Source organism: Hippoglossus stenolepis, chromosome 15 (genome assembly GCF_022539355.2).
Source record: "Hippoglossus stenolepis isolate QCI-W04-F060 chromosome 15, HSTE1.2, whole genome shotgun sequence".
Lineage (NCBI taxonomy): Eukaryota > Metazoa > Chordata > Actinopteri > Pleuronectiformes > Pleuronectidae > Hippoglossus > Hippoglossus stenolepis.
In genome coordinates, this window is record NC_061497.1 from 11,803,184 (window position 1) to 11,831,153 (window position 27,970).

Here is a 27,970-nt window from a genome sequence, read left to right on the forward strand (position 1 = left end):
AGACAGAAAGCTAACATAAGCATTAATACCTCCACCCGGGAGAAGGAAACGGTGCAACGTATTTTTGTTCATGCATATTTTATTCAATAGTAAAAAAATGTGATTTGTCCCATAGGGCATGCTTACAATGTGTGTATTGTTTAGGAAGTCAAATGCCAAAACATATTTCCATAGATAATAAAAAATGTTGCAAGATAAAATCCATTATACTTGTTTGTTGAAATATGCATGTTGACCATACAAGAACCAGAAACAGAGGAGGGAAAATAACCATAAGCTAAATTGTAACAATAATAATATCAGCAGTAAATAGAACCAGAGTACAATGTTTCCTGTTAAATGTTAGTGCGACACATGATTTTCTTTGTGTCCATTTCATTTACATCTGAAAACCATGCTATCATGCTTTGGCAGCCTGAAAGTTGCTTTTCACTGAGATTATATTCATTCACACTATTGAACATTTTCTGTACATCAGTACAACAGAAAGAAAAAAAACACAAGGCTTCACGTCTCTTCATACGATAAATCAATATAAAATTAAAAGCAGTGGTAATAAATAACAGAATGAAAAAAATTGACAGAACAATCAAAGGAAGCCTATTTAAAAAATCTGTAAAACAAGACAAATAAAACAACAAACATAATTCAAAAAAATAAAAGAATTCAAGTTTACTATTTGAAACACAACTATCACAATTATAATCTCACGTAACAATTAGGAACTTAACTGCATGCATTGATGCGTTCCGTACCATAAATGCTGTGTTAAAAATCGCCTGTCCATCCTCTCTTGTCATACCTTCATCTTTAAATAGAAAGATGGAAAATAAGGTAGAAAAAATATTGATGCATGAAAGGAAATTCTAGAAATGTATGTGATAGTGTGTGTTGGGGTATGTCAACTTTCCCAAACTGCGTATTTGGAAAGAAACGGGATGTTTCCTGTTTTTCATTCGTTTCTTTTCTCTTCCTCTATCAGTCAAAAGAAACCCTTTCAGTGCCACTTGGCATTTTCTGATGAACCGACTTCTCATCAAAGGATTTTGACACGTTAGTTTATGTTTGGATATTTGAATCACAGTGTGGGTGCTTTTCTCAGCCTGTTTCTCAACTAACATTAGTGTAGCCTAGAAAATTTGATTGAAAAACAAGAAATCATACTGATTAACACACTTAAATGCAATATTGGATTGCCCTGTCTACACTGTGCTTAGTTTTCAAGAGGGAAGGACTTCCGACTACATCAACATTAATATATTTTTTTTCTCAAAAGTAGCATTCATTAACAAAATTTTAGTCTAGAAGCATTTTTCAAATCCATTCAATACATTTCAGGATATATTCCAAATGAGACAATGTGTGGTTGTTAAATTCTCTTCAAACAAAAACATATTTCAATTTTTGCTAAATCACAAATTAGTAGAATTCCCTTCTCACTCAGTTCTATTACGTTGTGTAGCTCCTCTGCATCGCATCTCACTGAATCGGTCGCACAGCAAAAAGTGCAAAAAAGTCAAAGGCGGAAAAATGTGTACTTGATGACTGCACATATTCTTTTACTTTCTCTTTAACAACAAGCAGGTGAGAAATAATCAGGTAGTGTGTGACAGCAGAGGATGTCCCAGAGTTCAAAATCTCTCCCCCCCTCCCCCACCCCCCACCCGTGTTGCAGAAATAGGCGTTAAATGCCGCTTTGTTGCCATTCATAGCAATGCAGAGAAGACCATGATTCAAAGCCTCCTTCAGTATATACTTTCCAGAAAGAGAATTGCGAAATGTGTGAGGTATAGCTCGATCAAATGCCATGCTTCTCTGAGGCTTGAATAATTAGTGGAGAGGAAGAAAATAACTTTGTGGATGTTCTGGATGAAATACTAATCCTCTGAGTTTGGATGGAGATTCGTCTTCATATGGGACGTTGTGGTCCCTTTTGGAGCAATTTTCAGATGTTAAATCTCAGGGTTTCATCTGCTGAGGAACCCACAGGAAGAATCAGACTCAAATTTGACTACTACTCCTTTCGTCCCCTCCCTTTGTTCCCTCATCCCCTCCAAGTTATTTCTAGCTAGGAGATGACTGATAATAAGGGAGGAGAGGAAAGGAGTTCACTGAGACATACGTTGGAGATTGATATTAGACTGCAGTGGCTTTGCTGGTTAGGAAGATGGTGGCATCTTATACCAAGGTAAATCAATAAATTAAAGTCCACTGGTAAGATTGCGCTGCAAGTTTTTCAAAGGTATACAGTTTGTTTCTTTTTTGCTTTCTGTCTCACAAAGTGGCGTGACTTGGTAATACTAGCAAAACAAGTAGGTAAACAAGATTATGTTGCTCAGAAGTGAATTTGTGAGTGATCTATAATAATAAACACTTTAGAAAATAGTAAAATGATTTGTGTGGCATGGATACTGCAGTTATGCCTTCTGTCAGGCCCTGTCAGGACGGAGCAGCCATTTGTCAGCGCTCAGAACAACACAGCCCCCAACAATTCAGTCTGTAATTGAACTGACAAAAGGGAACAACAGGCAGAGACGACTTTAAATCACATGTTTCCCAGACAAGCTGCAGCCTGCTGGCCTCCACTCACCCCCCTGCCGTCTACCGTAAACCCCAGCTCCCCCCTCCCCCAACCGTGCAATGACACTGTCATGGAAAAAATGACCCTTTTTTGCTCGTTTTAGATTTGCTGCAGATTTCATGTTCTGTCTTTGGGCCTGTTTGATTTCGATGCTCTGAGGCCTGAATTCCCGATTTGGCAATGTCTTGCTGCGCAGCGCAACAGCGGCACAGTTCTGAGGCTCAGATAGCCCATCACTGGATGTTGCTGTTGTCATCCGTGCCATTTGCCTCCGACATATTCATCTTCCCCATGGATTGACCCACATGGTTCACCCCATCCCTGCGAGGTGGCATGCGCTCGTTGATGCGGTCCAGGCCCTTGGCCTCTTCAAAGCTGTTGATCTTGTGCTGGGGAGAGAAGCCACGGATCGCTGCAAAGAGAAGACACGTAAAAAGGGATGAAGCTGATAATATTCCTGATATTTTGAGTGAAGGCATTACAAAATCGGAACATGATGTCAATAGGTCCTGAAACTGAACTACCACGCTTTTGAATAAAAATAATACCACACAATTCAGAGGCATTGTCACCAAAGACGACAACTGAGCCTATTTCAATGACAGATATACGTATAAAATATATTATATGATGCTTTAAAATGTATTTTTTTCACATGTTACCCATATAAGCTGTTCAGTCATTCCTGCAGTTGACATTAGTGACAGGGCAAAGAAGAAGCTTAAGATGAAATGTCAGACTTTGATATTTCAAATATATATCATATAAAGTTGACACCACAGACAAAAACTCTAAAAAAAGCAAAACATTTCAGTCGTAGTTGTCAATTGTTCAAATGAAATAAAGCTTCTTTAGTTTTTAGGAGGCAACATCGGCAGGATGGCCCGGTAGTGCAATGGTTATTTTCCTGTAGATGGTGCAAGTTGACATATGTAGAAATAGACTAAAACAACCTCATGTCCATCAACTGATATCCTCACCTTACATGTCCACCTCCAGTTTCCACAATCCAGTAGTCGCTTGTAACTTGAAATATTTGTATTCTATTATTTCCTAAATTATCCAGACACATATGATAGCAAGAAAATGAACTTTGACTCTCAATGTGTAAAAAAACAACCATGGCCAATGTTTTCCATCCTGCTAAATATTTTAAATAAAATATGCATTTAAATAAAAAAAAGTACTTGTGATGGTTATGGTCGCTGTCTCATCATGGGCGATCTTGGTTAGTGAGCAATGATTACCTTCGGCATGTCACAAGGAGCTGAGGCTTCAAGATGCATATTTCATGTTGATGATTCTGTTTCCTGTTCTTGTGCATGCAACACTTTTTAGAACCAGATGGAGGCCATTTACAAGCCAAACCCAAACAATGAAGTATTTTAATCATGCATCTCTTAGCAGCACTTGACTTTGCAGTGTTTAAATTTATTATGAACGTTCCCTCAAACCTTAAAAAGCTTTTCCCTTTTCTTAATTTGCATTTATTTTCTAGTGTTACGGTTAGGGTTAAACCTTGTGACCTCTTTTCATTAGTCTGGAAGGTAGAATGCACTGATTGTCCAACTATTCACGTTATTTTCTCTGTTCCCTGGCCCCGCAGCACATGTGCGACCAAACAGCGGCAAGATCATGATCCCTCACCAGCTTCCCATCCTGCAAATACGGTCGAATGTAAGTTATTTTTCCCTTTCACCAGCCAGGAAGCATTCTTTGATAATTATTACTGTGCATGCCTATGTTACAAAAAAAACCCATTTATCTCATTTAAATTCACATTTTTAGTCAGTTAGGTTTCTGTTGGTTTGTTAGCAGGGTCACATGATGTTAGGGCTGATCCAGGAATCTCTTCCCTATAACTTCCTTTAACAATGCGAGACAGGGCCTTGTTTTTTCTTTTCACATTTTCCCAGATTTGCCAGAAAATAATTCAATATGATAATATTGAATCTTGATTAAAATTTTTTTTAGGGAACTGATATCTATGAATGTGCAGCTTCATTAAATTGAAGGGGACTGTTGGGCCGTGGCAGACGTATGCACTCTACTGAGTACTATTCTAGTTTTAAAAAGTATCTTCATCCACTCTAAAATAATCCTCACGCTCTAAAATTTTTAATCCACTCATTTAGTAGAATTTCTGTTTTAATGAATACTGCAAAGTAAAGTGCTGGCCCTATGAAATGTCGCTTGATTGAGTCTTTATTATGTGAGTTGTTGAGTGCATGAACTTGTCGGTGGCAGGTGGCCTCTGCAGCAAGAGATGTGTGTTTTCGTATGGGTTGGAGGAGGAGCACGGATTTACCTTCTCCGTCCTCATCATGCGGCTCGATGGCTTCAATGGCTTCAATGGTGGCTGAGGGGGAGGAGGGGGAGCAGGTTACTCATGACAAAGCCATGCAAATGTAAAAAATGCGGCCCCGGCGTGAAGGCGGCTCGTTTCAGGTTAGATGAGATACACATGTTCACCGGCAATACAGCCAAACCCAGAGGAGCCGCGTGCATTAATGCTAAAATAATTCATGTCAAACATGGGGTTCAAAAAAAGAAATGAAAATAACAAACAGAGTGAGTGACAGAGATATTGAGATGGAAAGAGTAATAGATAGAGCAGAGGACAGAAATACATTTGTCTGGCGTTGCACTCAATATTTTAAAAGGATTTTTTATGATTTCAAAAAAATGTAATAATATCTCAATGAAAGTTCTTTGTATCGCTGCTGTCAGCACACGGGTAGTGACACAGTCACGGATACCACAAGCATAAACCTTGATTTGAAAATACTTGTTGATTTAAACACTGAATAGAATCTGGGCTCTTTTTGGATGCTTGTGTTGTTCATGTGAAGTGGCTCAGTGCTGAGGTAAAGAGCTGGAGAAGATCCAGAGAGCTAAAGACAGACTGACACTTTTCTCGGAGTTGATCGACCAAGGTACAACTAAAAAGCAGATAATAGACTTGAGACGGTGAGAAATAGAATTCCAAGTGAATTCACATGTTCTGTCACCTGTTTGTGTAAAGAGACAATTGTTTGTTAACACTTGAGCTGTAAGAACCTGTAAGACAAGGGTTATGAGGGTGAGTTTGTTTTACCTATTTCTATCCACATTGTCTGGTACTATGATGGAAACGCTTTTCAACTAGGAACCTTTGCAGGATCCTTCTTGCGCTACCACCACAGGGACCAGGGTCTAAATATACCCCCCCAAAAAGGTCCCTGGTCTGCTGTTGTTGAAGTGTTCTCGGTTTTTATAGCATCATTGTTGTATAGTCTTCTGCATTTCTGCATGGTGGACCTTTTTAGCCTGACGAATAAGGGAAGGCTATGTCATTACCTAAAAGACCCAGTCAGCAAGAGTTTGTGAATGTCTATGTCATCGTTTCCAAACATCTCTGTTCCTGCACGTACGCCCCAAATCACATCCCTGGAGTATTCAAACTAAAACTGGGCCAGCAGCGTTTTCAAACTTCTCCATTTCAGCAGCTCTAGGAGTAGTGTGGACACCAGGCATATCAATATCAGCGTTTTCAAAAGAAAAACACTTTCGGTCAACTCTGTAGCACGAGGATCTTCTTTTAGTTGCCTAAAAGTGAGTAGAACATTGATAAATATGGTAAAACACAAAGGTTGCTGGCAGCTCTGCATTGAAGACAGAGAGAGAGAGAAAGAGAAGGAGAGAGGAAGGAACTGAAAGATGGAGGAAATGATGGAGGAAAGGCTTATGCTGAGCCTTGAGCTCACCGCTCTGCAGTGTCTGTCTGCCTCCAGAGAGAACCCCGCTCGGCAGCATGCCAGTGGGCGTCAGGCCCTTCAGCGTCAACACATTTTCACTCTCCTCTCTGCAGGAAACACAGACACACGCAAACAGGCCAGAAAACTTTGCTGAACCTTCATCAAACTAGAAGAAAAAAGATACTTCATACTTCACTCTGACAACACATCCACTCCCTCTATTCATGTTCATGTACACACACGAAAAAACCAATACAGATTCCAAATCTGAAAAAAACACTGTACACTCATTCTTACAGTCTCGCACACAAAGATAGATTTTACCTGAGAACTTTGAACATGTTGGCCATTTTCCCAATAGCTCGGATCTTGTTCTTGATCACCTCCTTACGTGCAGCAGCTGCATTGGCTGCAAAGAAAATTAATGCACTGTCATTATATGCTTTTGTGTATGTTGGGTTTTAGGATGCATGAAATAATCATACAAATAATAATAACTAAAACATGATTTCATGTGTTTCATGGTAATTTGGAAAATAACAATATTTTACTGGTAATTTGGGCTGCTGTAATGCATTAGACACTATTTCTGTTCCCACATGACTCCTCATAGCCTGTATCTGGATTTTGTGTCACTTTCTTAAACATTGTGAGAGTTTTTTGATGAAAAAATCCTGCCGATTTAGGGGATTGATATTAATGAGTGCATGAAAAAACTCAAAATCTGGTGAGTTTAAATGGTGTTACATAAGGGGACATTAGATGCATTGCAACAATACTAAATTTGAGCCAGTATTTAAAGGTGATAAGTTTGTAGAAGCACATGGAAAAGAGAATCATTTGACGCCTGATTTTCTGCCTCTTGGTGAGAAAGCGATGTGAAAAATTCCAACTAACTTGGCACATTCGATAAAGGAAGACGCTTAGTGTGAAGAGTTCAGATGGGAACAGTGGGAAATGTACACATCTCGTCTCATGAAGGAGTTTAGTTTTGTGGAGTCTGAAATGAACTCGTGATGCACTGATGATAAAAATCAATAATTAATTATTCAATCGTTAATTGCAAGTCTTCTCACCATCAATGATCTCGTCTTCATCATTCATCATGAGTTCATCATCAGAGCAGATGCTCAGCACATTCACCAGCATTTCTGTGACTGCATGGGGAAGAGATGGAGAGAAGAGAGAATTAAAAGATAAAGATGTGGTGTTGTCTTAAAAACACCAGACAGACATCAGCAGGTGTCATACCCTTCTCTCCAACAAATGGCAGAGACCAGGTGAACACGTCCATAAAGTTGGGCAGCCAGTAGGGATGGGGGGAGCAGTTGAACTGTCGGATGTTCATGACGTTATTTTCATACTTCAGTACAGCAGCTGGTGGGGAAGCAGATATAAATATCGCAGAGCCTGGTAGTTACAGATTTAGTACATGATTATATTACATTTCTTACAATAAAAAAGTATGTATAAAGTATAATACTATGATGTTTAATAAAACTAAAAAATCCATCTTGATTCATTGTCTCATAGTTGCGTTGATAAAGACAAGGATTTGAGTTTTACAGAGACATTACATTACAAGCATTATTAAGTAAAGAGGCTGAGGTGAATAAGATTTCTTTAAGATAAAGACAATACTAAAGATTACATGATGTACTATATATAAGCTCTGCTGCCTTTATACAACATCATTAAAACATGAGATATACGGTTGTAAAGTATAAATTCATTACTAGCACGTTGGCATGAAGAGGCATAAGCACTTATTAATCAGAACCAAGATATTGATCCGCAGATTTTATTGGAAAATGTGTCTTTATCACAGATAAATCAGTATAGACATATACTTCTTAAAGCTTTTTTTCCGACACATAAGTCAATAAAATAAATGATAAAATAAAGAATTAAAATGTAGAGCTACAATCATGGATAAAAAAAAACTCAGACAGACGTTTTGAGTAAGTTCATCAAAATAAAAATATTGTTTAGGGACATTGCTATAGTCCAAAACATGTCTAGCTGGTCGTCCAATAGGCAGCGATGTATCGATGGACCAAAGCAAGAACATTTTTGGTTTTGTTTCTAGTTTTTGGTAGATGGTAAACAGAACCAACCCTTACAGCAACTGTCACTTTGTTTTTTAGTGTGCTCTGTGCAGGATCTATTCATTGCATACTCTCATAGCCACATGCACAGCAATATTTCATATATGCTTCAAATGTTTATTATGTTCGATGGTGTTTTCATATTTATACAAACAGCCCCCTTGTGTATGTGCAGAGCGAGAGCGAGAGCAGAAAATGAGACATTCAGCCGCCAGATGGCCCAGCTGAGGCCAGGGATCGCTGACACTGTTACATCAAGAGGGATAAAGCCACATGGAGATAGTCAGCGATGCAGACAGTCCCTCCCACACTCCCCATCTCCCACAGCCCATGGCAACCAAGACACAGGTCGGAGAACACAAACAGAACGGGGGCTCCCTGATGCATTCTAATGCCCGTTAACAAGCTAAACACACGTACATTAACTCAAACACTCTAGTTTGTGCTGTTAAAAGCGTTTTTATGGACAAGTCAGAGGAGCCCATACATCACATCTTTCTTAGATTTGTTTCCCATACTGTGTCTCTTTCTCCAACACCAAGTTGTACAAAGGGAAAGTTATAAGTTAGAGAAGTGCAGGCGTTACAAAGGTACTGGAGTTTGGGCAACTCTCTTTTTCAACACAGGCTTTTCTGTTTCCTGCTTAAACATCTACTTCACTAAATGAATCTCTTCAGACCATACTCATGCCTTTATATTGCCTTTGATATCCTATATATCATATACATATACATATATATATATATATATATATATTCATTCTTTTTTTTCTCAGCTGGAATAATTCCTCTTAGTTTATCTGTGATTCTTCGGGGGGAAATGATCTGATCCAGGAACAAACGAAAGCAACAAAACGAACAAAGACATTTTCTGACCTTTGTTGTTGTAAACATCCAGGTAGTTTGGCGCTGAGAAGATGGTGATGAGCGATGGAAATCCAGTCGTCTGACTTTTGCGGTACATGCGGTAGCTTCAAGGCAGTCAGGTGGAGGAGGTAAAGAGAGAAGAGAAGCTCATTCTCACACGTGTCAATATGTGTCTATTTTTGTTTTAGTACAGGTGTGTTGTAGGGATAACATACCCTGCATCTTGTGCTTCATGCGCTCGAATAATTGATAATAGGTTATTGCTCTGTAGGAACTCACAGACAGCCGGATAACTGGGAAAAGAGGGAAAAAACATTGGTGTTAGAGACGTCACTGAACATGCATTTAAAGCCCCGAGAGAACAGAGAATGACAGACTACAAATCAACTGACTGTTGAGTTCTGTTACAACTTGACAGAATTTTCAAATATATTTTCTATCCCATCTAACAGCCGCCGTGCGTTTTAAGCTGCAGGTTACTAATTCAGTTTTTACGTACTAAAAAATTAAAAAAACAAAGATCTGCGCTCATGAATGCATTTATGAACGCCGCGCTGAGGATGATGCAAGGCTGTGAAAAACCCATCCACAAGCTACCTGTTGCAGTGAGACACAAACTAACCCAGAAAGAGGCAGTCACATCTTCCTGCCCCCTGAGCTCTGACAAGAAATGTGCCTTGAAGGGAGTGAAGCCTGTGAGCAGACAATTAAGTGTAATTAAGTGGTATGATGTTGCTGCTGTGTATGTACTGTGTATAAAATGCAAGCTTTTGCCAGAAGGTCTAGTTAAGTGATAAGCGCTCCACACATTCAATTCATCTGCTACTGTTAAAAAGCACATGATCCGTTTACTGGCCCAACCCTTCCCACTGCTGCTGACCATCTTTGACAGGTCTGCTCACAAGTCACTTTGTTGCACCTCAAGCTAAAAGTGGAGTTTCTTTGCATCTGACAGTAACTCTCATCAAAGGGTTTAGTCCCCGCTAAGATGCTGGCGATCACTGAGTCGCCTAAGCTAAGTATTTAGGTCAGGAGATACTTCAATTGAAAAAATGTTTGGGGTATGATAAGAGCCGAAAGTGATGTGATATAAATGAGTCTATTTGGCACAGATCTAGACACTGGTGGTGGTTGATGGGATCCAGAAAATGTTGAGGATCTAAATGAGAGGACATGAGTGGACGCAGCGAATCACTGAAATGGCAGCAGACGGAGAGGAGAGCCGATTCAGAGTTTGACAGCAACGACATGATAGGCTGACTGAGATCCTATCAAAATCTGATTGGATTACCTTCTACGCCCAAACAGTCAGCAGATTAGAAGAGGCTGAGAGAGTGAAATAGTTGAGATAAACTCTTCCTGTTTGAACTTAGCTTTGTTTGCTTCTGCTGAATGACATCTGCTTATTTCTCGTTTTATGCTCCAGCCCTTTACCTATGTCCAGTAACTGTGTCTTTATTCTAGTATTTGAGAATTAATTTCTTTGCCCAACAGCAAGAGGGCTCTTGGTTCAAACTTGAATTCTGAGTTTGCATGTCCTTCTCGGGTACTTCAGTTTCCTCACAGTCCAAAGACAGATAGGAGTTAGGTTAAATGGAGACTCTGTAGGTGGGAATGTGTTGGTCACTGTATGTCAGCAATACAAAAGCAATGAAATGTTAAATATCAGAAATAATTGAGAATTAAAATATATTTTAGTATATTAAAATATACTAAAATATAGTTTAGATTTGGCTCTTTTTTTGTTTTATTCCCTAAGTAACAAATAATAATACATGTTTGGCTTCTATCTTCATAAACAGCTGTTACTAAAGCCACTAATATAACCTTCAAACACTGAATTATTTGTCATATAAATGTGCTGCTAATAACTGAATCATTTCCCATGGACTAATTAAAATGGTGATATTATCTTTTTTATCATCTCTGTTATTTCTCCATATCTTTCTGGCCAGATGGACAATGAGCTGTTCAATAGAGGAAGATGACACATGACTTCCTGTGTGACACCTCAGAATGGAGTTGTGTTAGCTGTGGATCAGACATGGAGCAGACTTAGCACCAGAAGAGAGAGTGAAGTGCTCAGGAAATATCAGACCTGTGGGACAAGAGGGATGGACAGGAGGGACAAGAAATGAGAATTAGGACACGTCCAGCTGCAGTGTGAGTGCAGACGATCATTAGGCTGCTCTCACCGCAACTGTTATGCAATGCCCAGAAAGTTGTGTTATGTCATTCAGACACTGTCTCATCCCCTGATAAGAATTATTATAGATAATAGTTTGATTAGCTCTTTTAAGACTAGAACGATTCATGCCAGTAAGTCAGCATCTCCTCATTCTGTCCCCTGACATCCATCCATCCATCCATCCATCCATCCATCCATCCATCCATCTATCCATCCATCCATCCATCCATCCATCCATCCATCCATCCATCCATTCAGCCATTCTTCCATCCATCAATGCATACATAAAAATATTAAGACACTAGAAGATTGTTTTATTAATTCCATATCGATCATTTTGATTTCTGACCACTGATTGATAACCAACAACCAATTCACCACCAGCCATGTTTTTATCCTAACCTAAAATACCATTCAGTATAATAGGATATCCTCCCCAGCAACAATCCTGTCTTTTGGCACTTCGTCGTCACTGCCGTCCGTGGACCTATCAAACTTTCACAAGTGTTTAAAATATTTAAAAAGGTTTGTACCAGAAAGAAAAACAATGAGACTGCTTTGCCCCGCGCACCTGGCGAAACTGTGCCATGCTCATATACTGTATCTAGGTCACAAGGCTACATCATTCCCTTGGTGGCCAATATAGAAATGGCTGCGTTACACATGAATATGCTGCAACTCTTTCCACCATGACTGACAGTGCAGCCGAACATAACAGGAAAATGCTGCTCTCAAGAATGTTACGTAACCGTCTCTATTAAAACCACATCCACAATTCATTTCTAACTCAGAAATAAGGCCAATTATTACATTGCACCTTTTAAACGTTATGTTCATGGTGGCTGCAAAGCAGTATTTTCTTCTCCCTTACAGTCTTGTGCACAAACGTCATGTACAAATAAGAATCCTAATGCACTTTATGTCTTAATTTATTTTTTGTCCGTTCCAATGGTATGTATTGATTAGTGCGAGGGAACACAGTGCAGACACTGCTTGCCTGCGGCTCGCATTCCTTCTCTCCCCTTTGTGAAAACACACAATTATGTGTCGTGAGCCTGTGAGAGAGAAGGAGAGAGAGAGAGAGGAAAGAGAGAGGAAAGAGAGAGCGAAAAAAATTTGACAAGTGAGTATGAGTGAATTCGACAGAGAGAGAGATGGAAGTGTTGTGCTGTGAGTGTGAAACTCACAGAAAGGTTTTTTTTCTTTCTTTCCCCTGAGAAAACCCATCTGTCGAGCTGATGACCATAACATTAATATCCCCCAGTATATAATAACAATATTTTCGTCAAACTCCATGAATATTTCGCTGAGAAATCGGTGAAAATGTTGAAACATTGCGAGAATGTTAAAAAGAGAAAGAAATTCCTGGAGCCACCCCCTGATCCACATCTCAACCCAAATTTAAGTAGTTCTTCCCCGACCTATAACAAATCCTCCCATCAGGTTTCATGGAAATGATTGAGTGGTTTTTGCATAATCCTGGTAACAAACAAACAAACAATCCTAGACAAAAGTAGAATGGAACTCAGTAGAGCTCATACCACCGCCAAGGTTCAATCTAGCTGCACCAAATGTCACACATTCATAGAAATCAGTCCCGTAAATCTGCCTGATTTAATGGATTCTTCCCTGACCCGGATCCTTCTGCCAAGTTTCATGGAAATTAGTTGAGTAGTTTTTGTGTATCCCAGGTCACAAACAAACAAACAAACAAACAAACAAACACTGATGAAAACAAAACCTTCACGGCGGATGTGATTAAAAAGAACAAAAAGTATCACAACTTAATATGTAGTGTGGCCAGTGTTATGTGACAATAGACTTATACAAACTCTTATGCATCACTGAATAAGCTGTTGTGTTGTGCCTTCACATAGATAATATATAAGCTATCATATATAAACTTCCGGGGATTTTTTCATGGGTATACATTTCATCACATCAGGGCCATGAAAATTTCATATTCAGATGTTAAGGCCCTATGCATCCGTTTGTTCATAGTTACTACCAAAACAGTGGAATACCATAGAAGAGCAAAAGAGCAGACTTTTACTGTTCAAAACTCTGGAGGCACCGGATTTTCTGCAAAATTTGTTGAATCTATATTTTAAACATTCTCCTCAGCTCTGAGGAACGGAGCAAAACTGCTCAGTATTGATTTTACAGAACACGTTTAGGGAGTGAAAATAACACGGCCCAATGCACCAGTGTGTGTCTGCGTGAACGGCTCACATATTGCAACAATCAGTCATTGTCAATGTGTAGCTTCAAATCAGTGATTGAATTGTAATGTCCCTCCCTTTTTTCTTATTCCTGCTTTATCTACTTCTGTTTCAGAAAGAGATTTCCTTGCATTTCCCAGAAATCCTCGGGAGAGTGCGGCTCTCGGTGCTGCATACATACTGTATCGTTGGCATGAGACATAATGATGGAGAGGTAAGTTTGAGAGTGAGGGCAGAACAAAGCCACAGGGAGATAGATGACTATTATAGCAGCATCCTCCACACATCTACAGAATAATCCTCACTAAGCTCCTCTCTCTCTCTGTTGTTTTCTTATCGTGACCATTTAACAGCAGTGAGAGTGGGAACTAAACACCCTTCACCTGGGTTTTTCCTGTATCACATCGCCATGGGTTCCATGGCGATGTGATACAGGAAAAGTATTACCATTCACTCATGTGTCAGCTGGGATTTTACCTTTTTTAACACCTTATACTTTTTAGTATTAGTGACCATTTTCGAAAGGAAAATACGTTTTCATGTTGCAGGAAATCACTGGTTCATCTCAGGATCATAATAAAATCAAGTTTCAGATACCTTGAACAAAGTAGATCACAATGAACATTTAATGAATTTGTTATCTCAGATGTTTAATTGGTCTTGAGCAACAAGAAGAGTTCTCTAATGGTCCTTCTTTGAGGTGGAACTGCACAAAATAATGTGACTTCAATAAAAACAATTATAATAATGAGAAAAATGGTGTGTTGCCTTAGCCAGCTGATTTCTGAAACAGAAAAACAAATGGCCCTGAAGGAGAAAAAATATTTAAAACACATTCAAACATTTCAAAACCCATCTGTCCATTATCTATACTGATTATCTTTTGAGGTTCGGGGGGGGAGCTGGAGCCAAGCCCAGCTGAAACTGGGCAAGAGGCGGGGTTCACCCTGAACAGTTCACCAACGTATTGCATGGCCAACAAAGAGAGACAACCAACAACCATTAACACAATTTAAATATCCAGCACTAATGTGGATATTTTGCAAAGCTAACTATTTCCTCTGCGTTTGGGCCACAATGTGTTTGCATCACCGCTTACTTTGTGCACGCCCACTGTCGCTTTGTACATATCATTGCACTTTGGGCCGTTTGCCAGAATGTCTGGTGACGAAGCAGATTCCAAATATATAGATAAAGTTTAGATATAAGTTTAAAAAATGATGTGCCACTGAGAATGCTCCCAATGTTCTTCTCTGTCATTTAGACTTTGGGTATGCACCAGGAGGAGACAGTGCTGTCCACCACCCTGCCGCACCTATTTAATAACCTTATATACCCTTCACTGGAAAGAAACCAGCAGTAAGGCAGAGCAGTGTGCATGGCGCCACAAAACTGTCACAATGGATTCACGTTTCATCTTAAAGTTACCAGGTGATCTCGCCTGCTTTGGAATAAATAGTGATACAGAAATTTTGCACTTTGATTATTTCATCTGATATCACTTGAAGCAAACGTTACTTCTTCTGAAAAAGACACTGAAATGAGATGTGAATCTAAACTGCATCTCTCCTGCACCCACAGTCCAGGATGTCATTTCCACTTAAGTGGAGGAATAAATCTTCCCGACTTCACTTTTTGGTGATTTGAGTGGAGCTGCGACTCCCACGCAGGAATCTGTGCCGCTCTGAGCCTTCATTAAGAAAACTCTCACCACAACTGCCACCTAATCTCTTCTCCACACCACCACCTACTTCCACAGCTCTCTTCCCTCTCACAACAATATTAGGACAGCGCTCACTCCTCCTCCTTTTACATGCTCTGTCGCCGAGGTTTAATAGCTGCACAACAGACCCATTCCCAATTCTCCTCGCTGTTAACTCTTGTATTTTGCTCCGTCCTCTCTCTGCCTCTATTTTTATTTGACATCAGGTTCACCCAGCTAATCCTCTGTCGGTAAAACAATTGTTAACCACAAGGCAATACGACCCATTTACTCACAGACACAAACGTTATCCATAAGTTTTAAGAGTACGCTCATTTCTTGAATCATTCAGTCTGTTCAAACGCACTCTGCTTCCCGTCTAATTCCATTTATGTGGTGTTAAGTGTGCATCTATTGTTTGTTTGGTTCTTTGTGGGGGTTTTATGCTCAAGAAGCAATAAATCTTTGATATCTATTAATAATTTACAATCTTACCATCTATTTTTGATATAAAGAGTTCAGTTCTGAGGCTTCTCTGTAACAGTCAAATTTCACCCTGTACTCCTGCAATTCTCTTGAAAGATTAAATTAGATCTCATCGGCACCGATAAGTTAGGGTGAAAGCAACACTGCGCGGTGTCCTCTTGTAACTTTAGATTCCAAAGCTGTGCCGTTATTTTAACAAGTTTATAGGCTAAGTATGAACCACAACAGTGTTCACGTTACAAAGACAATGGCCCACTACAGAGCGCATATGAGGCGCAGGTGATTATCTAGTTCTTCTAGTAGAAATATAATAGAAAAAAGGAAGTTGTCTTATAACCTAAATGATGTATAATCTCCGTCAAGGAGGTTTTGTTTTCACCCCTGACCGTTTGGTTTGTTTGTAAGCAAGATTATGCAAAAACTCTGGATTTCCTCAAAACCTGGAGGAACGATGCGATATGTGTGAGGGAGGAACCCATTCCTTTTTCTATCACATTGTACCAAATGTCCTTCTAACCTGTCATCAAACAGAGTCACAGTAAGGGAAAAATCCACCCCACAATTTAGCAGGTTCTTTCTAGGCCGATGTTCCATCCTTCCAGCAAGTTTGGAGGAAATTGGTTTAGTAGTTTTGCACTATCCAGTTAAACATCAAACCAACACACAAACCAACTAGAAGGGTACTAAATAGAGCACTTACCTCCACCAAGGCCCAACAGTCCCCTTATAATCAATCAGACTGCACCAGATTTCATACACTCAAACTTAACAGTCCTCTAAGTATGCCTGATTTTTTATTTCTTAAGAAATTCACAAAAATTTTGAAAAATCCCCTTATTCATTATTTCCTCCAAAATGTAATATTCCTTGGCTCATGCCTCATCCTTTCACCAAGTTTCAAGAAAATCGTTCCAGTTTATTTTGCATAATCCTGCTGACAAACTAACAGACGCAGCGATGAAAACACTTGGTGAATGTGGGCCGAAGCGAATCTGGGGGGGAGGAGCAGAAACAGCTCACCTGTAGAAATAGGAGCAGCCTCGCACTGTGTTGTGGCTGAAATATTCCTGGGTTTTCTCATTGCCAAAGTCTTCCAGAGGATCAGCCCACAGCAGGTCACACATGGGCCCGAAAGCTGGTGGCTCCTTGAATCGGTCCAGCTTAACATAAAGAAACGGGAGCGTGTGGGTCATTAAAAACTCATAAACACACGAGGACTGTACTGTGAGAAACTGGTAGTGACAAGGCACTGGGCCGTTACCTTTTTAATGTCATCTAAGGTGTGTATTTCAGGGGAAAGACCACCATGGACACACAGAAACTGTTGGTTCATGAGTGCAGCCAGGGGAAGGCAGTCAAATGCATCCATACATGAGTCATAGACCTGCTCTGAGTACTTGATTTTACCTGGGAAGAGACACAAATGTAAAGTTTTCAAAATCATAACATCACAACTACATGGAAAGAATAAAAAACGTTTTATTAGGATAAGTAATAATTGTATTTGTCTAGTACTTTAGACAAACACTAGTATGGTATTGGAAATATGCACAAATCCAAAAGAGGTGAGGTAATATTTACAACACCATGAAATAACCGTAACAATAATAATAATTGGTTCATTTATTTTTCTGTTATGTTCTCCATGTTTTCTTTTTTGTGTTCTTTATGTGCGTTTGTGTGCATGTATGCATATTAGGACATGTATGTGTTTTGCTTTCTACGTTTTTTTAAGTTTCACGTATTCACACATTCTTTCTTCTATAATTCCAACCCCCTTGTTTGTGCTGTCAAACAGAATTAACTTCCCACAGACAGGTGCTTTACTTGAAATTTTTACCGAAAGTGCTCCCAGCTACGCGTGACATTTACAAGACAGAGAAAGAGAGAGAGAAAGAGAGAGAGAGGGGAATGAAAAACACTGAGGGGGTACTCACATTCTTGTTTGAAGGTGAAATATTCTGTCAAATGTCTACATTCATGATTTCCACGAAGTAAAAATAAAGTCTTTGGATAGAGGATTTTCAGCGACCAAAGGTATAAAACACACTGTTGAAACAAACACATAGACAAAATGTTATTACATGTGGATCCAAAAATAGACTGTATATAAAGATGGACGACACGTCTCCACCATCCAGAAATGAAGCTCAAATATAACAGATATGAACACCAAACTACCAAGAATTTAATTGACGAATACTTTGTCACTTTAGCTTGGTTCATGTCATCAGTCCATCTTTATGTACATTCTATGGCGAAAATCTGTATAACATGTTATAGTAACCATTGGAAGCGCTCTGTTGTTTGTTTTCCTAAAGTCAATAATAATAATAATTAAAAAAAACCTTATTTATAGAGTTCTTTTGATGCAAAAGGTGCAGGGCTAGGCATTTTACAATAAAAATTTTAAATTTTAATGGAAAGTTAATATAATTCACCAGTATGAGAGGCTTAAATCGATCAAAAGCCTAATGGAATAAATAGGTTTTCAGTTGTCCTGAAAGATGCTGATGGTTTTTACCTCAATACTGAAGTAGCCGCGGTCAACGTAGTCCCCGAGGAACAGGTAGCGCGTTGTCGCTGGTGATCCTCCCACTTCAAACAGCTTCATAAGATCAAAGAATTGCCCATGGATGTCCCCACACACTGGAAGACAATCAACCGTTACATAATCAAAGGAACTCACTCAATATCTTTGTGTTTTGTGTGTCTGTGTGTGTGTATGTACATTCATCTCTGTGCTATCATTTGGTCATTTTGGCATCATCCATTGATTAAGTCAAACAATTAGTAGCCTCACTCCAGGTCGACAAAGGTTGAGGGGGCAGCATCTGAAACCCTTTTAAATAAAAATGGATGCAGTTGTAAATATGTTTTCATAAAACCGAACCTTTCTGTATTTTTTTTATATTATCGTTATAAAACAATTTTTATTCTTAACTGCTTAGGAACTGCTTAGACTTTAGATCTTCTCAAATGTCCCAGCAGAGCTACAGAAGAGGCCATGAGTTATGAAAATAATATTCCTGCAGCAAGAATATAAAGTATAATTCATCTGCAATTATGCCCCTACCGACTATATTAAAATATTGGAGCACTTTGATTTGTGGACATGATCAAATCATTTGTCTAAGGTCATCATCGTCTTGAGATCTCTCTTTGCTCTTGGGCTGAAAGGTCTTCGCCCTCAGCAGACCTCAAAGAGTCAGAAAAAGCTCGAGCCCCCAGGGTGATGCATACTTTTTCACAGTGAACACTATTGCTCCAGAGTGCAAACCTACATCTCATTTCCTCGCTGCCTTCAATTTTTCATTATCATCTTTCTCTGTCTCCTTCTCTCCTACTTATCCTCCATCTCCTCTCTCTTCTCTGGCTCCTCTATCAGCTCTACAGTGGCCTTCGCCCACTCAAAGCTTAGAGCAATGTGAGTGGGAGACTGCCTGTGTGACTAAAGCAATCAAACACATACATATGCACACACGCACACACACACACACACACTACATATACACACACACACACACACACACACACACACACACACACACACACACACACACACACACACGTACATACACAGACACCCATAGAACAAATCCAGGAAAGATTCACAAGTGAATAAATGCCTCATAATATATGAATCCAACACACACACAAACACACATAGACATTCAAACACAACTCCAGCTCACAAAGATATAAAACAGACCTCCACACTCGGTCCCGTACACAACGCTCAGTTCATCATCCATATTTCATGCTTAATACATAAAGCCTCCATTTTCCTGACGCCAGACGAGATGAGGAGCCCGAGACTTCTCCTCAAGTCAACGTGCCGTTCATCAGTTTGTCACCTTTGTTTCAGATAAACAATGTACTTTCTCAGAAGACGGACAATTATGTCGGTGTAAAGCTAATTATATGCATAATTACATGTATATTTAATATCACACAGTTTTGGGTGAGGCTGAATGACGAGCTGAAGTAAAGAGAACCTAAGTGTGTGTGGGCTCATAATGCACCAACATCCCATGTTCCTGGTGTAAAGGATACAAAAGATTTCAAGACTTTATCAAACAGCACAGAGATGTATGAAGATTTTATTTGTAATAATAACTTTGATTTGAGCAAAATGCTTCGACTACTCTTCTGGTATGCATGGATATCAAGGGCTCTAGCAGCATAGGACCAGGAATCATCCGATTATTTTAGCAACACGGGTCTTTGCCCGGAATCGAACCATCATCGTTGTGGCTGTGTGGTATCATAAGCTGCTTTCAGACATGCACTGGTCTGCGCAGTTCCTCTGTATTTTTTCAGAGGAGGTGCATGTGTGAACGCAAATGTCCAAGTGAGACGCTCCTCACTTTCTTCTGACTTTCTCCGCCTGGCCTCCTACTATAAAGTCAGTACAAATTCAGGAGAATCTGATGTGTGAACACAGCAGGGGATCCCCCCGCTGGATTCACAGCGAGCGAGTGGGGGTGTTGATGATGCTTCTAACAAGCGACAGACGCAAAAATGAAAAAAACTAAAAGAAAACAAATATCTCCCGGTGAAAAAGTGGTGACACGCACTTAGAAGATGTCAAGAGAGTTTGTGGGGCTTTGAGCGGCTTCACCTCTCGCCTGAATAATGCGGAGGATTTGTGCAGAGAGCCCCCTGCTGTGGTGTGGATGTGGGAAAGGCAGATTGCAGGTAAACTCCGTAGCCAATTCTCCAGATTTTACCAGCATGTCATGTCTGAAACCGACTATGCAGTCTCACTTTGAATCCGACCTCATTGCTGCAGTCTCATATTAAGTCTCAACAGAATAATTTATATATTATCTTGTATATCGTAAATATTATTTGAATTGTTATATTGTCATATTATTAATAAAACAACATTGTTATGCTGTATATTTAACACCACTATAACCGTTAACACCATACAAACCTTTCTGTCCGCAGCGCATTGCAACCTGTCCAAGATCACTCCATCACACACAAGCATCCGAGTACACACACACACACACACACACACACACACACACACACACACACACACACACACACACACACACACACACACACACACACACATACCTGTACCTTTATCTTAGTGAGGACACTCATTGACCTTATATGTAAAGGGTCTTGAGAAAATGGATATTATGATTTGGCGCTATACAATAAAATTGAATTGTACTGACATAATACATTCCCTAGCCCCTTACCCTAACCTTAACCATCCAAACTAAAAGCCTAACCCTAACCTAATTCTAACCCTAACCCTAAAACCAAGTCTTAACCCTCAAACAGCCCTTTGAAAAAGTGAGGACCGGCCAAAATGTCGTCACTCTGTAGGGTCTATGCTTAACATGGTCCTCACAAAGATATAAGTACAGGAACACACACACAAGTTAATCTATCGTAATCTCTACTTCTCTACTCATATCACATACTTAAATAACTAAGTTTTACTGCTTTGCTACTTTATACTCTCATCCTATTACTATTATCCTTTGTACTGTCTGTATCTACATATGCCTTCTGTCTCACGTTACACTGGTGCTAATAGGGTTTGGGTTTAGCCACCAACTGCAACACAATAGTTTTTTTACTTACTTACTTTCAGCGATATGAACAGTTGTCTTTAAAACCCTTCCACTCTGCAGTTTGTGATGAGAGGACTTGTTATGAGAGAAACAGCGTTTCTGAAAAGGCTTTGTCTATTTTAAACACAAAAAGATGATTCTACCTGGAAGTGCTAATTATGTTTTCCAATACTTAGGTTTGTCAAGTGTATGTTTAGGAGCAAATACAGGGGCCTTGCAACAGGGTAGACAAAACAGGAAATTGCCTGAGGTCCTGGGCTAAGAGGGGGGAGAATGGTTGATTACTTTCGTCCATAGCAACGACAATTTTTTGATATTCTGAGATTGGCTTTGTACAGGCGACTGCAATGACAACATGGTCAGAAACCCCCCAACAAGGGCCACTATAGTGTTCTGCCAAAAGTAAATTTAGAGGTTTGAGGTTTTGGTTGAAGACTTGAATGTCTTGTATGATGATGGGTGTGGATGATGTGTCTGGGATGTGGTGGATGGTTTGTACTTGAATTTCACTACTACTGTTATTTATGTGAATACACAGTATCCACTTTGTATCTAATTTTGACTGTAAAATAATCCCTTGAGGAATGGAATGATGTGGTTTGGTGTCATGTGTTCCTGGGGTTAATAGTTTGATATTTGGGCCCCCCCCCCAGGTCCCTTTTGCCCCGGGCCCTCTAAGTCTCTTGACACGCTGCTGATCAAATGCAAACACTTATGGCATCAGGCTCAAATGCACTTTGCCTCGTGCTAATTAGCAAATGTTAGCATGCTAACACGCTAAACTAACATGGCAATAATTGTGTTGCAGAGTGGTTAAGACAAAGAAACCCAGTGTTGTAGTTCACTTCTAGATGCAGAGGGACCTGAGTTTTGTTGCATGTCGTACATACATTATACCAATTTCATGCTTTTTGTCATCTAATTAGGTGAAATATTTAGAACCAAAAAGCTGAATCGTTGGGTTTTTCACTTGAGGACATCCTGCAGCTGACAACACGCCAACTGCAGCAGGTACCTGTCTCTAACAGGCTTCCTACCTGTAACCGGTGCCTCGATGTCCAGGATGGTTTTCTCTTGTCGCAGGATAGCTGCCCCCTCATCTATGATCCGCAGCGCCACAGCCTGCTCCACGCGGCCCTCCTTGGTGAGGTGGGCCTTCAGGAGATCCACCCGAGGCTTGCCTTCTGAGTCAAACACTTCCTTCAAAGTAAGGCGGTGGCTCAGGGGGAAGGGGACCGCTGAGGAGAGAGAGAGAGAGAGAGAGAGCACAGGCACGGTCAGGCGACTTTTCATGTCAAGAAGAACACAATCCTTGATTGTTTCTGCCGCTGTGGTGAGAGAGAAACGGCATAAACGTCATTCCGTGAATAATACAAACAACTTATTATCAAGGAATTGATGCAGAAATTCTGTTTTAGAAACCCACCAATGCATGTTGTGCCCTGGAGGCAACAATGTGAAGCCGCAGCCCCCATCTTTGTTGACAGTTTACGTACATCTTTGGCATGAGAGCATCTTTATTAAACACGGCTTTGCTTTACATACCACAGAGTATGTGCTGATTCGAATCAAACAAGAAACTCAAATGTCTTGAATTATTCAGAAATATACAGTACATGTCAAACACCATTATTATTTGTAGATGTTTATATTTACAAAGTAGTCAGTGTGAATTCAATTTTGCAGTGTGTTTTGAATATGTCTTAATGTCTATTTGTAAACCAAACAACATATGCTTTACTTAAAATACAAATTTTACATATAAATCACATTGAATGTTGCATTATTTATTGAACAGTGCAAAATACAGAAAATAACAGCCTCTTATATCCCTGCTAATATGACCAACCCTAGTTTAAATATATATAAACGTCAGCAGGGGAGATCGGTAATTGGAAACGATTGACACACACAAACAATGTGATTTGAGAACAGATTCCAGCACAGATGAGCAGTGACTTGTTCAGCATTTTCTGAGTGTTGGATATAACATGTAAGCACTTTCAATTCACCCAGCACTCTCCCTGGATCGCGAAAGCCCGTGGCCATTAAAATGCACCAGTCACCTACCGACAGACTGTGAAAGTGTGAAATCCAACCTCAGATCATTACTTCAGGGGCATCGAGGGTCATTCATTAGATCTGCCGCTGATCTCCGTGTGCTGTGACCACAAGCTTTCAGGGCCCACGTATTTATCTACAGATCATCTGGCTTAACACAGAAAACTCTTTCTAAGTGTCGGAGTCATAAATAATTGACATGAGAAGAAATAAAATAAGTCGGATGAAGTCCAGTCGCACAAATCATTTGAGTAACGAGACGCAAACACTCACATAAATACGCTTAACACAAACTGTTAGCCGCAACGGTTCATTCCGGAGTATGGCCATGCTCGCCAGTCAATGGCAGGCCGGGCTCTACAGCAGCGCCCAAATGTAGTGGAGACAAAGGAAGTGTCTCAAAGCTCGGGCCTAACTGAACGCGACCAACACGGTCTTTAATAATGAATGCCCGACTGGAGAAATCTCAAAGTTGCTGCTCCTGCGATAATGAGGTGAGCCCCAGCCAGTGGATTTAATGGGACTAACATTTTTCTCAGTGTGCAGTGTGTATCTGTGATGGAGATGTGTGCTTTGACACTTTACCAGCGAGTACAAGCTCAGCATAGTCACCACTCGAGTTCCCCTAAGTTTCGTTTCAGTGAACCTAACTGTGCACTGATGAATTTGCACATCTTCACCAGCGCCTTCTACGTGTACAGCACCTCTTTTTTTTTTTTTAATCCTGAAATATTTGTATTTTTTTTTTCGTTTTGCATCTGTCGCATGTTAGAAACATCCCCTACGTGCCCACTCGCTCGCTTTGACTTCTCCAGAGAATTTCCTGCTGTCATTTCACATGGGCTCACTCAGAGATTCTCCAGTTTTTACTAGGGGGAGATTTTCCCGAGCAAGTGACTAGCACATTTGTTTTTTCTCACATATAGCCCCTCCAGATAATCTCTGGAAAATGTTTTAGTGCATGTCTGAAAGCAGCTACTCAGACTTACTCAAATTAAATCAAAGTAGTGCCAGTACTATAATTTATTGCACACTTAACTAAAATGGCAGCAAAGGGTGATACAGAAATCCAAATCACACTTTAACCTCACTTATTCCAAACACGCTACTTGACAAATGAACCTAAACAACACATTTTACAGACACGCACATACGTAGCCGCAGATACACAAGCCCACTGATATAGATGTAAGGTGGAGGGATGAAAAGCTGACTTCTGCTCAGCACCCAAGCAGAATTGAACTATGAAATACTGTATGTTGCCAGGCAACAGCAGCAGCAGCTGACTGTTGGAGTACAGCCAGTGCTGCCACGGAAAACTGCAATTTGCATTGGAGGCTCAGATGGATGCAGTAGGAAATGCTCGTACTGTAAACACATTCGGTTGAGACCCCTCAGTGTCGGCATGAAGTTCGGACTGTACCTGGTGTTATCAGTTGCTTCATTCTGCAGGGGGGTGTAGTTTGAACTGTATTTGATTGGACCAGATAATGTGCGTTTCTGCAGGGTCCAGTAATCCTACACGGACCCGAAGTCATGAAAATCTTGCTGCTTTTCCTTCACCCACACCCTCTGCAGCTCCACCTGCTGTGATCTTCTTCATATACACTTGAGGGGCTGCATGACTAATTTCAAATGTGCACATAAAAGCAGATCTATTCTGCCGAACGCAAAAATTGCCGCATTGTTACCATTAATAAATTATTAATTCCGAGTGTTGTTGACTCCAATTTGCATATTTACCCCTGAAAGCTGGAGTAAATATTTTAGCCTGACGTGCGGCCTGTTGAGTTTAAAGCTGATGTTGGGTGTCTCAGTGCAACGCTTTTCATATTGTTGCATAATGGAAACCATTCTTATAACAGTTTTTTTCATACTGCATTTCAGAAAACTGTGATTTCAAGTTTTCTTAAAGTCAATAATATGAGGAAAGTAAGACACTTCACAGGTGTACATACGTGGGATCTTGTCCCTGAAATAACTGACCTGAATCTGCCTCTCGCTGCTGTGCTGTGGAAAAACAAACTGCACAGACCAGCAGTTATCTCTTTAGATATGTTCTGTCAGGTTACAGCGTGTAAAAGGAAAAGAGAAGCAGAGAGAAACGTGTACATGTACACAGGGATAAAAATAGCTCCGAGCAGCTTGTAGTATCAGTGCTCAGTAGTTTACTGCCCGCACTGCACATGATAACTGCAAGAAGCGTCCGTCTCAACTATTCAGATTCACCATTGTCTTGATAGCTCACGTTGATCACCTGAAGGATGCATGATTCAGTCTCTAATGTCTCTCTCTCGCTTTTTACTTTTTTGTATTTTAGGGATTTGACCAAATGGATTTCACTACTTTTACCCAAAGTGAAGAATCAGAACAAAAGACTGGATGAAAGTGACAAAATGAATATTATATGTTTGTCAAGCAATAGAAATCCTTTCAATCATAAACTGGAATGGCACTCGGCAGAGTCCAAGGCCCAACAGTCACCTGACATTCAATCAATCTGCACCAGATTTCACACACTCATAGATATCAATTCCCTAAATGTGCCTGATCTTGTTCATCAACATCCAGGAATTACTCCCTAGGAAATCAGTGAAAATGCAAAGTTAAAGAAAGTGAAGAAATATGTTGGATCCGCCCCCTGATCCAGATCCCCACCAAATTTTAATGAGTTATTTCCTGCCACATACCACATCCTTCCACCAGGTTTCATCCCATTAATTGGGATCTTAATTCAAAGGTTTAGCTGTTTAAACAAATACTTTGAGCGTTATAAACCTGTATGAAAGTCCAAAATGTTACGTGATCATGTTACAAAAGCAAGAGTCAGAATTCTTGGCTGTGCTGTGTTTGCTGATATAAACTCTTGTTTGACATATTTGAAATGTTTGGATGTCATTATCGCTTTGCCAAAGAAATAATCGCAAAGGTTTTTTGCAGGCAGGGCAGTTATAAAAAAAGATGTCAACAATATGATAACATGCAGAATCACCTCAAAAACAGTTTGTTAGGGGAAACTATTCAGATGTCCTGAATCTGTCATGTCGCACTGATACTCACACTAAAAATGAGTCACAATAAAACATCGTTAAAGGTCCTGCAGGAAGGACCTGGCTGCATCCATATTGTTAAATGCAGCTCATTCTATCATATAGTGCATGCCTGCAGTCATTGTCACATGTGTGGAATGTATCGCACGGTGCAGATTACGCCATTTCTACAACTCTGTGTAGCCTAAAAGGACAAAGTTGTTAATGCTGACTGAGCTCCTCAGCCACTACACTAACACACTCAGTGTGAATGTATTCATGCACACTTCTGAGTGTGTGAGCTGCTCCTCAGTCACAAGGAGCTGGAGCTAAATGAGTTATGGCACGACTGTGAGCACTTCATCATCCTCCATTGATCCAACTTGTATCCTCACTAATTCTCTTGACTGAGCAGCCTTCTCCACATCCATGGATGCAGCTCCTTGTAGACATTTCCTAATGAAATTAAAAACATGACTGGCTTCTGGTCTTTAAATAAAAACTCCATCTAACATCAATTTCATGCCCTTCTTCTTCTTCTTCTTCTTCTTCTTCTTCTTCCTCTTCTTCCTCCTCCTCCTCCTCCTCCTCCTCCTCCTCCACTGGCCCTGTGAAATCCTGCTGCATCACTGCCTCATGCAGCTCCTATATATTCAGCTGGTTTTTTTGTTTTTTTTTGCCTCTAACCAAGCCAAAAGATGCAGTGGAGTCGTGACCACGAACATTAAAACATGAATAACATAAATCAGCACGGTTGAATATATTCCACATCTCCTGGTGCCCTGGTGCTGATGCTGAGCTTCGAACCGGATTGTTGATCAACATCAAAGCTCCTGCAGCCCACTATACCACCACACACACACATTAATGAACGACATGGAAATAAAGGCCATGTTCTGCCTTAACCGCAAGGAGCAGGGAACACTTGAGATGTTATGTAATATCTGCACAGCCAGCACCGGGGAAGAAGATGTGGGCGAACTTACATTTCACCATCCGATCGGTGGCGTTTAAGACGATGTCAGCGTTAGACATCTTCATGGGCAGTTTGCTGTCTTCGAGGCTGAAAGCGGTTTTTCTCCCTCTCTCTCTCTTTCCTCCTCCTCCTCTCCGGATCTTACTCTCTGCTGTGTTTGTTGTCGAGATGCGACTGATGATGCTGTGGCATCACTCAGATGATGCGCCCCCTCCGTGCGTCCGCCGCTGCTGCTGCTGCTGCGCCGGGTAAAGACTGCTGCGGCTCCCCGGGCAGGGATGGATGGATGCGGGATGCTGGAGGAGCTGCTGCTGATGCTGCGGCTGCTGCTGCTGCTGCTGCGGGGCTAAGCTGCTGATGTGGGGGAGGATGCACGGAGAGAGAGAGGGAGAGACTGGGAGAGAGAGAGAG

General features: G+C 40.4%; 1 protein-coding gene across 2 annotated transcripts; it reads right to left on the reverse strand.

Annotated features, from left to right (window-relative positions):
* Positions 1–61: 61 nt before the first annotated feature.
* ppp3ca (protein phosphatase 3, catalytic subunit, alpha isozyme) lies at positions 62–27,963 on the reverse strand. 2 transcript variants are annotated; one of them, XM_035178070.2, is made up of 14 exons: positions 27,570–27,961; positions 22,531–22,731; positions 18,415–18,539; positions 17,828–17,939; positions 17,152–17,297; positions 16,911–17,050; positions 9,508–9,585; positions 9,302–9,396; positions 7,570–7,695; positions 7,395–7,475; positions 6,643–6,727; positions 6,328–6,425; positions 4,890–4,940; positions 62–2,993 (listed from the first exon to the last, which is right to left on the reverse strand). In XM_035178070.2, the coding sequence occupies exons 1-14, from the start codon at positions 27,622–27,624 to the stop codon at positions 2,815–2,817; spliced, it is 1,572 nt and encodes a 523-aa protein (XP_035033961.1). In that variant the 5' UTR covers positions 27,625–27,961; the 3' UTR covers positions 62–2,814. The 2 variants fall into 2 exon arrangements, with proteins under 2 accessions (XP_035033961.1, XP_035033963.1); XM_035178072.2 differs by lacking the exon at positions 4,890–4,940 and having other exon boundaries at positions 27,570–27,963.
* Positions 27,964–27,970: the final 7 nt, after the last annotated feature.

Excerpts from the sequence above, each read along its gene's own strand:
- ppp3ca (XM_035178070.2), bottom strand. The coding sequence starts at position 27,624 with ATGAAGATGTCTAACGCTGACATCGTCTTAAACGCCACCGATCGGATG. Across the intron at positions 17,298-17,827 it reads TTTCACCTTCAAACAAGAAT|GTAAAATCAAGTACTCAGAG; the intron begins GTGAGTACCCCC and ends GTCTCTTCCCAG. Across the intron at positions 4,941-6,327 it reads CAGACAGACACTGCAGAGCG|CCACCATTGAAGCCATTGAA; the intron begins GTGAGCTCAAGG and ends CCTCCCCCTCAG.